The sequence below is a fragment of the Plecotus auritus genome (assembly GCF_963455305.1).
Source record: "Plecotus auritus genome assembly, chromosome: 1".
In the NCBI taxonomy this organism is placed as follows: domain Eukaryota; kingdom Metazoa; phylum Chordata; class Mammalia; order Chiroptera; family Vespertilionidae; genus Plecotus; species Plecotus auritus.
This window is the reverse complement of record NC_137770.1, coordinates 71751937-71765754: the sequence shown is the minus strand read 5'-3', so window position 1 is coordinate 71765754 and position 13818 is coordinate 71751937. Positions and strand designations below refer to the sequence as shown.

General features: G+C 44.2%; 1 protein-coding gene across 4 annotated transcripts in view; it reads left to right on the top strand.

Annotated features, from left to right (window-relative positions):
• Positions 1 to 333: 333 nt before the first annotated feature.
• The window catches only part of MAPKBP1 (mitogen-activated protein kinase binding protein 1), a 76858-nt gene continuing 63373 nt past the window's right edge, over positions 334 to 13818 (top strand). For 3 of the 4 annotated variants that reach the window (XR_013960927.1, XM_080674880.1, XM_080674878.1), the window contains exons 1-2: positions 334 to 407; positions 900 to 1120. Coding sequence is in view for 3 of the 4 variants with exons in the window: in XM_080674880.1 (XP_080531006.1) it covers positions 1004 to 1120 (117 nt within the window). In the remaining variant the exon portion in view is untranslated. Of the gene's footprint in view, positions 408 to 541; positions 711 to 899; positions 1121 to 13818 lie in introns of those variants that run through there. The other variant, XM_080674879.1, reaches the window with a different exon arrangement.

The following is a 13818-nucleotide window of genomic DNA, read 5'->3' as shown; positions in this document are numbered from 1 at the left end:
GGAGTGTACTTTTCTAGGGAACCAGGCCTCCTAATACCATAAAAGGCTTGGTTCTTTCAATTCTGAAGCTGAGTTGTGCCGACCTTTTTCTAGGAGGGATACCCGCGACTACGTCGTGCGGAATCCGTGGTTCTCAAGTCCCAGGTCCTCGGCTTCCTAGGCCCTCCCATTGGCTCCGCCCCCACACACCTTATTCGTTACTCCAGGAACGCCCTCGGCTACAGACCGCACCCTCTTGCCTCCGCTCCGCCTGCCTAGTCGGTAGCTTGGCCTCGGCGGTACTTCGCGTTTTGAGCCGCTTGTGCCGCCATAGCTGCTGCTGCTGCCGCTGCGGCCGCGGAGCTGAAATCGCCGAGCGCGATGACTGAGGGCGCTGTGAGCGTTGCGGGCCCCGGGCCCCAGGGCTGGTGAGGCTGGGTCCGAGCGGGGGCGCTGGCGAGTAGCAGGAGCTCCTAAGGGAGGTGAAAGAGGAAGGTCCAGGGCCCCAGTGAAGGCTCCCGAGGGGCGGGTTGGGGGTGGGAGGCTCCAGTGGCAGAGCGGTTGCCGGGCCACAGCGAGCCCCGCGGTGCCGAGTGCCCTGCGGCCGCTGGCGCAGGTTCCCAGGCAGGCCCCTGAGGGATTCCGGTGGCCTCGGCGGCGGCGTGCTTCCGTGAACACTGCAATTGCCATGGGAACAGTTGGGAATTAACGGGGACCAGACCAGCTACCAGGTACTAGCCCTACTAGGGCCCGTCCATCCTCCAGTTCCAACGCCTCTGGCAGGCACGGGCCTATCCTTCAAGACGCTGTAAGGAACCGCGCAGGGTTTTAAGGCGGGAATGTGAGGGTGAAAAGCAATGCCGAGGTAAGAGCGGCAGACACTGCTAGGCAGACGGTAAGGTGGCCTCCTGCTATCTCAGGCCAGTGACAGGGCATACTGGAAGACCCTGTGGAGTGGACAGGCAGTGCTGCTGTTGAGGCAAATCCCAAGATTGTGCCAGGAACTGTCCAGGGACTCCTCATCATGATGGCTGTGGAAGGGTCAACCATTACCAGCCGGCTCAAGAACCTGCTGCGATCCCCATCCATCAAATTACGCAGGAGCAAGGCAGGCAACAGGCGAGAGGACCTCAGCTCCAAGGTGAGTCCTAGTACTGGGAGCCACCTTTTTCCAACCCTCCCCTCCTTTGCTCCGTGTTCCTCTTTCACCTTACTCTTTCTTGGGAAAGAGGAGAACTAGAAGGCCCTGTGGCTCTAAAGTTTCAAGTGTGCCCATCTCTGCCCTTCAAGAAAGCAATGGTTTAGTTTTAGATTAAAGGAGAAATAACAGCAGGGGTGGGCATGCTGAGATTCATTCATGGAAAAAGGATTGGGAGGAAGGCAACCTGGATTCAGTTTACCACAAACTAAGTCTGTGCTTGGGGAAGCCAGTTGATATGCTGTGACTCAGTTTCCCTTCTTGGAAGAGAGTAGTGGGATCACATATCCTGTGAAGGGCTAAGCTGTGACTAATGTAGCTGCAAGTGTTAGTGTCATAGCTGGATTATGTAAGACAGTAGTAGCATAAAGATATATGCTAGAACTGCCCGGCTGGTGTAGCTCAGCAGTTGAGTGTCAATCCAGGAGCCAAAAGGTCACCAGTTTGATTCTGGTTGGTGCACATGCCAGGGTTGAGAGCTCGCTCGTCAGTAGGGGGCATGCAGGAGGTAGCTAATTGACAGTGTTCCTCTTTCATCAATGTTTCTATCTCTCTATCCCTCTCCCTTCCTCTCTAAAATCAATTAAAATAAAATAAAAAGGAAAGAAATACGCTAGAACATCTAGTCTGAGGAATTGGCTTGGCAAATGCTCTTGCCTGGGCTCAAAACATATTTGTCTCTTCAAGAAACCTAAATTAATTTAACTGGAGCTTCTTGACTTCTTAGGAATGATAACAGCAAAACAGTTCTCCTGGTTTGCCCTTGAACGTTGCTTATTTCATTCACTGTATGCCAAGAGCCACATGCCACCCTGCTGCTGCACAAGTTCCTGAGAGGCCAAGTCCCTTTGCATCCACTTCGTGTTGGTCTTTATGTTTTCTTCAATTGTGTTGAGGCCCACAACTTTGAAAATACAAAAGTTGACTAAATTTATTGAATCCCTGAGGGAATCTAGGGCTTTGTTCCCACAGGATTAGATTAGACCTTTGTATATTAGCAGTGTTTAAACAGAGTAGTAGCCTTGTGTGGTACAGGATTACTACAGGGAGAGGCATTTGAGACCATAGTGTTTTACTGCCTTGTATCTCTTCAGAGATTAGTAAAGCCAATGAGAAATGATTGAGAGTGCTAATGTACAACATGGCAGAGTTCTGGGAGGACTTAGTTCAGAAAGCTATCCCTTAGCACCGTGGTCGGCAAACTGAGGCTCGCGAGCCACATGCGGCTCTTTGGCCCCTTGAGTGTGGCTCTTCCACAAAATACCACGGCCTGAGCGAGTCTATTTTGAAGAAGTGGCGTTAGAAGAAGTTTAAGTTTTAAAATTTTGGCTCTCAAAAGAAATTTCAATCGTTGTACTGTTGATATTTGGCTCTGTTGACTAATGAGTTTGCTGACCACTGCCTTAGCAGAACCTTACTTGAATTTGGTCAGAAGGTGAATAGCTTTCCTGTATATTTCTCAGGTCATGTTAAATCAAAATTGGGCCTGGCCAGTGTGGCTCAGTGGTTGAGCATTGACTCATGAACCAGGAGGTGACATGAACCAGGAGTTCACGTTTGATTCCCAGTCAGGGCACATACCCGAGTTGGAGGCTTAATCCCTAGGAGAGGACATGCAGGAGGCAGCGATCAATGATTCTCTCTCATCGTTGAGAGAAGTTTCAAGTGTGCCCATCTCTGCCCTTCAAGAAAGGCACCAATCAAACCTGCAACATTTTGGTGTATGGGACGATATCTCTCTCTTATAGATATCTCTCAACTTACAGATATCTCAACTATCTCTCTCTCCCTCTCCCTGCCTCTCTGAAGTCAATAATATATGTGTATGTGTGTGTGTGTATGTGTATGTGTATGTATGTGTGTGTGTGTGTATATATATATATATATATATATATATATGTGTGTGTGTGTGTGTATATATATATATATATATATATTTTTTTTTTTTTTTCCAAAAAAGTTAAATCGAAATTGACTACAAGGTTCCTTGGCAGTGAAGATAGTGACTTTTCCAAGGACTCCTATTAATTGTTGTTCATATTCTCCAGATGTGGGAGAATGGGCCTGAAACTTAGAGACTTACTTAGAGTAGATTCTGTTCACTCATTTTTTGTGTTGGGTCATTCTTAGTGCTACAAACACTCGTATTCTTGATTGGTAACTTGGCAATGACCAGCACTATTAGAGCAATTTTCTCATATCTTTGGCCTCTTTTTTATGACTGAGAATGGTTTAAGTAGTATAAATGTATGATAGAAATTTAGTCTTCAGTGTTGATACTTACTGTAATTTTTGTCTGGGATCCAGAAGATAGGATCATCATTCTTTAAAACTTCTCATGTTGTTCATTATTAATGCATTCAACAAATATTTATTGTACCTAATATGCGTGGAATCAGTGATAAGTAAAACATTCTTTGCCATCAAAGAGCTTGTGGCTTGTCAGACTTGTAGACAAATAATTACAACATGGTGTGGTAAGTGGTTCCCTAGAATTATGCATAAGCTAGTAATGGCGGCATAGGAGTGGGAACCTAAGGGCAATTAGGAAAGACTTCACAGAGGAAGGGATGCTTGAACTGTGAATCCTGATGCGATGCAAGAGGAGAAGAGAAGCTCTCCAAGAAAACAGTGAAAAACATCCCTGTTTCAAATAGGAATTCAGTACTTCAGACTTTCTTTTTTTTAATCCTCACCTGCAGATACATTTTTATTGATTTTTAGAGAGAGAGGAAGGGAGAGAGAGAGAGAAATGTCGATTAGTTGCCTCTTGTATGTACCCCAACCTAGGGAATGAATCTGCAACCTAGGTATGTGCCCTGACCGGGAATCAAACCTGCAACATTTTGGTGTATGGGACGATGCTCCAACCAGCTGAGCCACATGGCCATGGCAGTGCTTCAGACTGTTTGTTCTAGAGCTGTGAATAAAGGAAATACTTAGCTGACGTTGGAAGACCCTTCAGTAGTCTGACAGAGCAAGATTACTTACGCATATATCTTTAGCACCCAAAAGTAGTAGCTGTCTTTGTGTGCTTAGGACTCTACAGGTATCTGACTCCCTATACTCCTTCCTTAGTGAAGACTCTATCTAAGATGATTCTAAAAGCCTGCCTGTGGTAACCCACATAAGATTTGGCGTATGAAGCTTTGTTAGCTGCTCTAACGTGTGGTGGCTGTGGGTAATCACGTTAACCCTCATAGAGCTCATGATTCATGGACAACAGACTCTGAAATAAAATTTGAAGGCCAAGACATATGCCTTTTGGTGGGGGCAGGGAGCAAAGAAGGAAGTGACAGAGGGCCTTTATGCAGCTCTTACCTTAGATGGCCTGCTGCTTTGAATCATATTATTCCTTCTACCTAAAGTAGCCTTTTCACTAACTTCTCCACTTATTTTTAGGTCCAATTCTGTATTTACTGGAGCCATAAGCCTTTTCTGACTAGCACCTCCCCCGCCCAACTACGTTGGAACCAATTATTCTTTTATGTATGTCTTCATTTCCAAAGGTCAGGTGTAATGTTCTTTATTTCCTTTATATCACACTGTACTGTGTAAGATATGCAGCAAATAGTAAATGAATGAGAAAAATTTAAAGATGTCAAATATGGTAGGGATAAATTTGGAATTCTAGAAGAATTGATCAGGAAATGATCAGGAGGAGTTGTGACCTCTTGAGAAGAGAAATCAGTGTTGAAAAAGAAGTAGAAATGCAGCCTAGTTAGGTGTGGACATGAAAGGGACATGAAAGAGACAGGGAAGTACATATATGCAGAAAGTGGTGCTCATGAAAGGCTTTTTAATTAAGGAGAGACCTATTTTTAAAAGATGTTTAAAATACGGTTAAAAACTGAAGTGAGAGCTGTAGAGATGAGTATTTAAATTATTAGAGAGAGAGTAGATGAGAGCTGGGATTTTAAAAAACTTCTCTAAGGAAGGGAATTCTCTCCAGTATAATAGAATTGGAAATAATTTATGCCTTTTCTGCTGGGTCTTGGATGAAGTGTAAAGTTACCAGTTGTAAACATCCTTCAACTTTGAGCCCTGTACAATTAATTGTCAGTTCTACTTCTCATCTCAGTTGAGGCTATGTTTTCCTTAAGAAGTAAATGTGTGTGCTCTTGATAGCTAACCCTCCCCCTCTTCTTGAAGTTTCTGAAAGATTTTTATGTGAAGGGAGCTGGGTTGTTTTTCTCTTTTAACAAAGGATAGAAATGGACTGAAGCCGAGCAGGCAAGATTTAAGTTAGGGATACAAAAGCATTGCCTATGCTGGAGGCTTGTTAGATTTTGAAAAAGTAAGTGAAGGAGGTTTTGAAATTTTCCTCCTCAATAGCCATTAATCCAGTCTGGGTTATATATCATCCCTTCTGGAAACAATGGGCAAGGCAACTTACAGATAGCTTCTAGTCCTCCCCTCCACCCCAACCACACGTACCTCTTTTTCTCTCTCTCATTTTCCTGTCCTATTTTTTCCTATTTAATTATATGGTGGTACTTTGAGCCTTTTAACATGTGACTCTGCGAAGAGTTTGTGTAGGTGAATTTCTTGGAGGAAGAAAAAACTGGCAATAAATCTAAATTTCAATTTTTGCTCAGGTATTTGAGCCCAGGTATTAGTACTGAGATTCTTTAATCCATCAATTTGGTAGTAGGGAAACATTTATTTATTTATTTAAATATATTTTATTGATTTTTTAAAGAGAGGAAGGGAGAGGGATAGAGAGCTAGAAACATTGATGAGAGAGAAACATTGATCAGCTGCCTCCTGCATACCTCCTACTGGAGATGTGCCCGCAACCAAGGTACATGCCCTTGACCAGAATTGAACCTGGGACCTTTCAGTCCGCAGGCTGACGCTCCATCCACTGAACCAAACCAGTTAGGGCGGGAAACATTTATTTTTTAATTAATTAATTAATTACATTTTTTGAAATCCTCACCCAAGGATATGTTTTTCATCGATTCTAGAGAGAAAGGGAGAGGGGGAGGGAGAGAGGGAGAAGGAGAGAGAGAGAGAAAGAGAGAGAGAGAAACATCAGTATGAGAAAGAAACACCAATTTGTTGCCTCCCTTACATGCTCTGACTGGGAATTGAACCTGTGACCCTTTGGTGCACAGGACAATGCTCTAACCAACTGAACCACACCGACCAGGGCAAAACATTTATTTTAAAAACATTTATGGATCATTGGCTCTAGCTTGATGGTTCTCACTTGGGGAAAGGGTCAGGAGGGCAGTGAGACATCAGAATACCTATGCAACATTTAAAAAATACACATTCCTGGGTCCCATCCTAGCTATATGGAATCAACTTCTGGGGGTAGAGTTTGATAATTGGATATGTATTGTTATACCAGAAGCCCCCTGCTGGGTTATGAACCCCTGGATTAGTGCTAGGACTCTGATATCTGTTAGTTTCATACTTAAGTCCACATTGAGGCTTTTTTTTTAAATATATTTTATTGATTTTTTACAGAGAGGAAGGGAGAGGTTATTGATTTTTTACAGAGGAAGGGAGAGGGATAGAGAGTTAGAAACATCGATGAGAGAGTAACATCGATCAGCTGCCTCCTGCAACACCCCCTTGGGATGTGCCCGCAACCAAGGTACATGCCCTTGACCGGAATCGAACCTGGGACCCTTCAGTCCGCAGGCCGATGCTCTATCCACTGAGCCATACCAGTTAGGGCCACATTGAGGCTTCTTGAGAATATGTAAAGCTAGCCCAGTTTTACTCTTCTCCTTGAGTAGTTTAAACATTTAAAAGAAAATTTCCAGTTATCATTGACATAAAATATTATATTGGTTTCAGGTGCACGACATAATTATTAGACATTTATATCACTTATGAAGTAATCCCTCTGATAAGTCTAGTACCCATGACACCATAAATAGTTATTACAATATTATTGACTATACTAGAGGCCCGGTGCACAAAATTTGTGCACGGGGGTGTGTGTCCCTCAGCCCAGCCTGTACCCTCTCCAATCTGGGACCCCTCGAGGGATGTCCCGCTGCCCATTTAGGCCTGATCCCACCTGGATCGGGCCTAAATGGGCAGCCGGACATCCCTCTCACAATCCAGGACTGCTGGCTCCCAACTGCTCGCCTGCCTGCCTTCCTGATTGCTCCTAACCGCTTCTGCCTGCCAGCCTGATCACCCCCTAACCACTCCCCTGCCAGCCTGATTGATGCCTAACTGCTCCCCTGCCAGCCTGTTTGCCCCTAACTGCCCTCCCCTGCAGGCCTGGTCCCCCCCAACTGCTCTCCCCTGCAGGCCTGGGTCCTCCCCAACTGCCCTCCCTTGCAGGCCTGGTCCCTCCCCTGCTGGCCATCTTGTGTCCACATGGGGGCAGCCATCTTTGACCACATGTGGGCAGCCATCTTGTGTGTTGGAGTGATGGTCAATTTGCATATTACTCTTTTATTAGATAGGATTCCCTATGTTGTACTTAACTTTTTTTTATTGTTTAAAGTATTACATATGTCTCCTTTTCCCCCAATTGAACTCCCTGCAGTCACTCCCACCCCCTAGGACAAGCCCCCACTGTCCCAGTGTCTGTGTCCATTGGTTATGCTAATAAGCAGGCATACAAGTCCTTTGGTTGATCTCTAACCTCCCCCCTGCCCTGCCTTCTCTCTGAGGTTGGATAGTCTGTTCAGTATTACCTTGTCTCTGGATCTATTTTTGTTCATCAGTTTATGTTGTTCATTATATCCCACATATGAGTGAGACCATGTGATATTTATCTTTCTCCGACTGGCTTATTTCGCTTAGCATAATGCTCTCCAGTTCCATCCATGCCATTGCAAATGGTAAAAGTTTCTTCTTTTTTACCGCAGCGTAGTATTCCATTGTGTAGATGTACCACAGTTTTTTAATCCACTCATCTGCTGATGGGCACTTAGGCTGTTTCCAAATCTTAGCTATTGTAAATTGTGCTGCTATGAACATAGGGGTGCATATGTCCTTTCTGATTGGTGTTTCTAGTTTCTTGGGATACAGTCCTAGAAGTGGGATTATTGGGTCAAATGGGAGCTCCATTTTTAACTTTTTGAGGAAACTCCATATTGTTTTTCACAGTGGCTGCACAAGTCTGCTGTATTTTACGTTTTTATGCTAGTTTTTATAACTAGCAATTTGTACATCTTAAAACCCTTCCCCTTCTTCACCCATCCCCTAACACCCCTCCCATCCAGAAATAATCATTTGTTCTCTTTATCCATGAGTTTGTTTCTGTTTTGTTTGTTCATTTATTTTGGTTTTTAGATTTTACGTATAAGTGAAATCATATGTATTTGTTTTTCTCTGATTGACTTATTTCAGTTAGCAAAATACCTTCTAGGTCCATGCATGTTGTTGCAAATGGGAGATTTCATATTTTTTTTTGTAGATGAGTGATATTCTATTCCATGTATGACACCTTTGTTTTTTTCTTTTAAAAAAATATTTTTATTGATTTCAGAGAGAAAGGAAGAGGGAGAGAGAGATAGACACATCAATGATGAGAGAGAATATTGATGGGCTGCCTTGCCCCACACTGGGGATCCAGCCAGCAACCTGGGCATGTGCCCTGACTGGGAATCGAACCATGACCTCCTGGTTCATAGGTTAACGCTCAACCACTGAGCCTTGCGCTGCTGGGCTTCCTTTCTTTTCTTTTTTTCCATCACCATTTATCCTCCTTATACCCTCTTCCTCTCTACCCACCAACCCCCTTCTGCCACTCCTGGCAATCACCACACTATAGTCTGTGTCCATGAATTCTTTCTCTCTCTCTTTTTTTTTTCTTTGCTCAATCCCTCCACCCGTCCTGTACCATATCTTCTTTATCCAATCATCTATCAGTGGACACATAGGTTACTTCCATATTGCTTATTATAAATAATGCTGCAATGAACATAGGGCTGCATATATCTTTTTGAATTAGTATTTTGGATTTCTTTAGATAATTATCCAGAAGTGGAATTGCTTGGTCATATGATAGTTCTATTTTTATTTATTTTTTGAGGAACTTCCATATTGCTTTCCATAGTGGGTGCTCCAGTTTATGATCCCACAGTGCTCAAGGGTTCCTTTTTCTCCACATTCTTGCCAACACTTGTTGTCTGTTGATTTATTAATGATAGTCATTTTGACAGATGTGAGGTGATGATATCACATTGAGGTTTTAATTTGTATTTCCCTGATGATTAGTGATGTTGAGCATCTTTTCATGTCTTTTGGCCATCTGTATGTCCTTTTGGGAGAAATGTCTGTTTGGGTCCTCTGCCCATTTTTTAAATTGGAGATTTAGTTTTTTGGGGGGTTAAGCTGTATGAGTTCCTTATATATTTTGAGGTGTCGTTGGTGCATACCTTCTTCCATTCAGTAGGTTGTCTTTTTGTTTTGTTGATGGTTTCGTTCACTGTGCAAAAGCTCTTTAGTATGATATAGTCGCATTTGTTTATTTTTCCTTTTGTGTCCCTTGCCGGAGGAAACATATTAAAAAGATATTACTGCCCTAACTGGTTTGGCTCAGTGGATAGAGCGTCGGCCTGCGGACTGAAGGGTCCCAGGTTCGATTCCGGTCAAGGGCATGTACCTTGGTTGCGGGCACACTTGGGAGTGTGCAGGAGGCAGCTGATCGATGTTTCTCTCTCATCGATGTTTCTAACTCTCTATCCCTCTCCCTTCCTCTCTGTAAAAAATCAATAAAATATATTTAAAAAAAAAAAAAGATATTACTAAGAGCAATGCCAAAGCGTTTATTGCCTATGTTTTCTTCTAGGAGTTTTATGGTTTCAGGTCTTATATTTAAGTTTTTAATCCTTTTTGAGCTTATTCTTCTGTGTGGTACAAGAAAGTGGTCTAGTTTCATATTTTTAATGTATCTGTCTGGTTTTCTTACCACCATTTATTGAAGAGACTGTCTTCACCCCCATTGTACTATATATCTTGCCTCCTTTGTCATAGATTAGTTGACAATATAGGTGTGGGGGTTTTTTCCTGGACTCTATTCTGGTCCATTGATTCATATGTCTGCTTTTATGCTGTTTTAAGTTACTATAACCTTGTAGTATAGTTTGATATCAGGTAGTGTGATACCTCCAGCTTTGTCCTCTTTTCTCAAATTGTTTTGGCTATTCTGGGTCTTTTGTGGTTACATCTAAATTTTAGGATTATTTGTTCTAGTTCTGTAAAGAATGCCATTGGTATTTTGATAGGGATTACATTGAATCTGTAGATTGCTTTGGGTAGTATGGACATTTTAATGATGTTAATTCTTCCTGTGAGCATGGTATATACTTCCATTTATTTGTATCTTCTTCAATTTCTTTTTTCAATGTCTTACAGTTTTCCGAGGATAGGTCTTTTATCTCCTTGGTTAAATTTACTTCTAGGTAGTTTTCCTTGAGCAGTTTTTACCTGCACTGTGTTTTTTACACTGATTGCTCTGTAAACTGCTATGTTACGTATAGAAGTGAGAGAACTGCCCTGTTGTAGGGTCAGATGTCAGTATCTGATCATTGTCTTACTAAGACAGATAAGCAAGAATTTTCTCTGCGGGCAGGAGTAGGGCCCTTTATGATAATACTAGAGGCCCGGTGCACGAAATTCATGCACGGGGCGGGGGGGGGGGTGTCCCTCAGACCAGCCTGCACCCTCTCCCATCTGGGAACCCTCAAGAGATGTCCAACTGCCCGTTTAGGCCCAATAGGCCCAATTCCCACGGGCAGTCAGACATCCCTTTCACAATCCAGGACTGCTGGCTCCCAACCACTCGCCTGCCTCCCTACCTGATTGCCCCTAACCGCTTCTTCCTGCCAGCCTGATCACCCCCTAACCATTCCCCTGCCAGCCTGATCGATGCCTAACTGCTCCCCTGCCGGCCCGATTGCCCCTAACTGCCCTCCCCTGCAGGCCTGGTCACCCCTAACTGCCCTCCCCTGCCAGCCCGGTCACCCAGCTGCCCTCCCCTGCCAGCCCTGTCACCCAGCTGCCCTCCCCTGCCAGCCCGGTCACCCAGCTGCCCTCCCCTGCCAGCCTGGTCACCCAACTGCCTTCCCCTGAAGGACTGGTTGCCCCCAACTGCCCTCCCCTGCAGGCCTGGTCACCACCAACTGCCCTCCCCTGCAGGCCTGGTCCCCCCCAACTGCCCTCCCCTGCAGGCCTGGTCACCCCCAACTGCCCTCCTCTGCTGGCCCGGTCACCCCTAACTGCCCTCCCCTACCGGCCCGGTCACCCCTAACTTCCCTCCCTTGCCAGCCTGGTTGCCCCCAACTGCCCTCTCCTGCAAGCCTGGTTCCTCTCAACTGCCCTCCCCTGCAGACCTGGTTGCCCCCAACTGCCCTCCCCTGCAGGCCTGGTTGCCCCCAACTGCCCTCTCCTGCAAGCCTGGTTCCCCTCAACTGCCCTCCCCTGCAGACCTGGTTGCCCCCAAATGTCCTCCCCTGCAGGCCTGGTTGCCCCCAACTGCCCTCCTCTGCCAGCCCGGTCACCCCTAACTGCCCTCCCCTTGCAGGCCTGGTCCTTCCCAACTGCCCTCGCCTGCAGGCCTGGTCCCTCCCAACTGCCCTCCCCTGCTGGCTATCTTGTGGCAACCATCTTGTGTCCACATGGGGGCTGCCATCTTTGACCATATGGGGGCGGCCATCTTGTGTGTTGGAATGATGGTCAATTTTCATATTAGCTCTTTATTATATAGGATTTGTGAGTCCTGGACAGTTTTTTTATGTCACCATTCTACTACCCATTTCCATTGGGACTCATAGGAACCAAGAGTTTTATATGTTTAATACACATTCTCTGGACGCCCTACCTAGATAGAATAGATGATCAAGAATAGAGGTACCTGTGCCCATTAGCCTTGCCTCTTACAGGCCTTCGTTAGTGAACTTCGGAAGTTTTCAGTCTCTGAATTCAAAGTCTTGTGAGGTGTCTTAAGATCCTCAGAACAGGTGATAAATAATAAAAAGTGTGAGGTATTGTCCTGGTTTTGTTCCTTTGATCTCCATTTAATTTATCCCTCAGTGCCTACAGCTGCCCTCAGCCTTCAAAGTGATTCTGGAGAGAGAGTATTCTTTTCTCCACAGCCTAACACTCCTTCCTTTGCTGTCTAAAATACCACATCCTCTTGAGGCTGTAAGTTGTCTTGGAAAGCCTTCCCTCACTGACTTGGCCTTACTAATTTCAGAGTCTAATAGCACTGTTGCTTTCCAAGTTTCTTTCCCCTCTTTCAGCTTATAGTATTAGGCAAGTTTACCTGTTGGATTGGTTTGAGTCTGTCTTATTTCTTGCCATTATTTTGAATGTTAGGGGCCTTTGGTTTTCTTTGACTTTACTTCTCTCTTCCATTTGTCACCTGTGTGTCTCCGTCCCTCTCTCCTTCCCTCCCTCCCTCCCTCCCTCTCCTCTCTCTCTTTTTTTGTTTGGAGGCAAACCATTCAGAGACTCAATTTTCCACTTCTTGGTACATTTTGAAGTGCTGCTCAGAAAGTGCATGTGCCATTGATCGGAACAAGCAGTAATCTGAAGGAGCAAGGTCTGGTGAATACGGCAGGTGGGTTAATACTTCCCAGGCAAGATCTTTTAACGTGTCTTTAACTGGTTTTGAAGTGTGTGATGGTGCGTTATCATGAAGCAAAGTTACTTTGCCGTGTCTTCTGGCCCATTCTAGTGGTTTTATGATCAAAGCGTGGTTCAGATTGACCTGGACGTTGTTTGTCTTTCACATCGAAATCATCACTTTCAAAGTGTTTAAACCAGCGTTCACAAGTATCTTGAGATAGAGCATGTTCACTATAAGCTTCCCGAAGTATACGATAATTTTCAGCAGCACTTTTCTTCAAATGAAGTAATGAATTAAAACTTCCCTCAAATGCTCTTTTTTTGGCACAAAATTCGACATTTTTAAGCGCAAAAATATCTATGATGTTAACACCTTCAGAAAATTTGACATATGAAGTTTTGAAGCTTGTTGTCAATACGACAAAATAGCATACATATCAAATCGCATATATATCAACATATGGGTAACTCCATCTATTGAAGAAAATCTGCATTAGTAACTGGTATACATAGTATACATCCATGTGTTCATTGCAGCATTATTTACAATAGCCAAGATATGGAAGCAACCTAAGTACCCATCATTAGGCAAATGGATAAAGAAGATGTGGTACATATGTACCATGGAATATTACTCAGCCATAAAAAGAATGAAATTTTACCATCTACAATAACATGTTGGACCTAGACATCTTGTGTTGAATGAAATAAGTCAGAGAAAGACATATACTATATGAAAACACTTATATGTGGAATCTAAAAAGCAAAATAAATGAACAAACCAAACAGAAACAGACTCATAGATACAGAGAACATTTTGACAGTTGCCAAAGGGAAGGGGGGTTGGGGCTGGGTGAAAAAGGCGAAGTGATTAAGAAGCACAAATTGGTAGTTACAAAATAATCATAAGGAAGTATAGCACAGGGAATCATATATAATAAAAGGCTAATATGCAAATCGACCGAATGGTGGAATGACCGGTTGCTATGATGTTCACTGACCACCAGGGGGGCAGATGCTCAACGCAGGAGCTGCCCCCTGTTGGTCAGTGTGCTCCCAAGGGATAGCACCGGTCAGCCAGAAGCCCT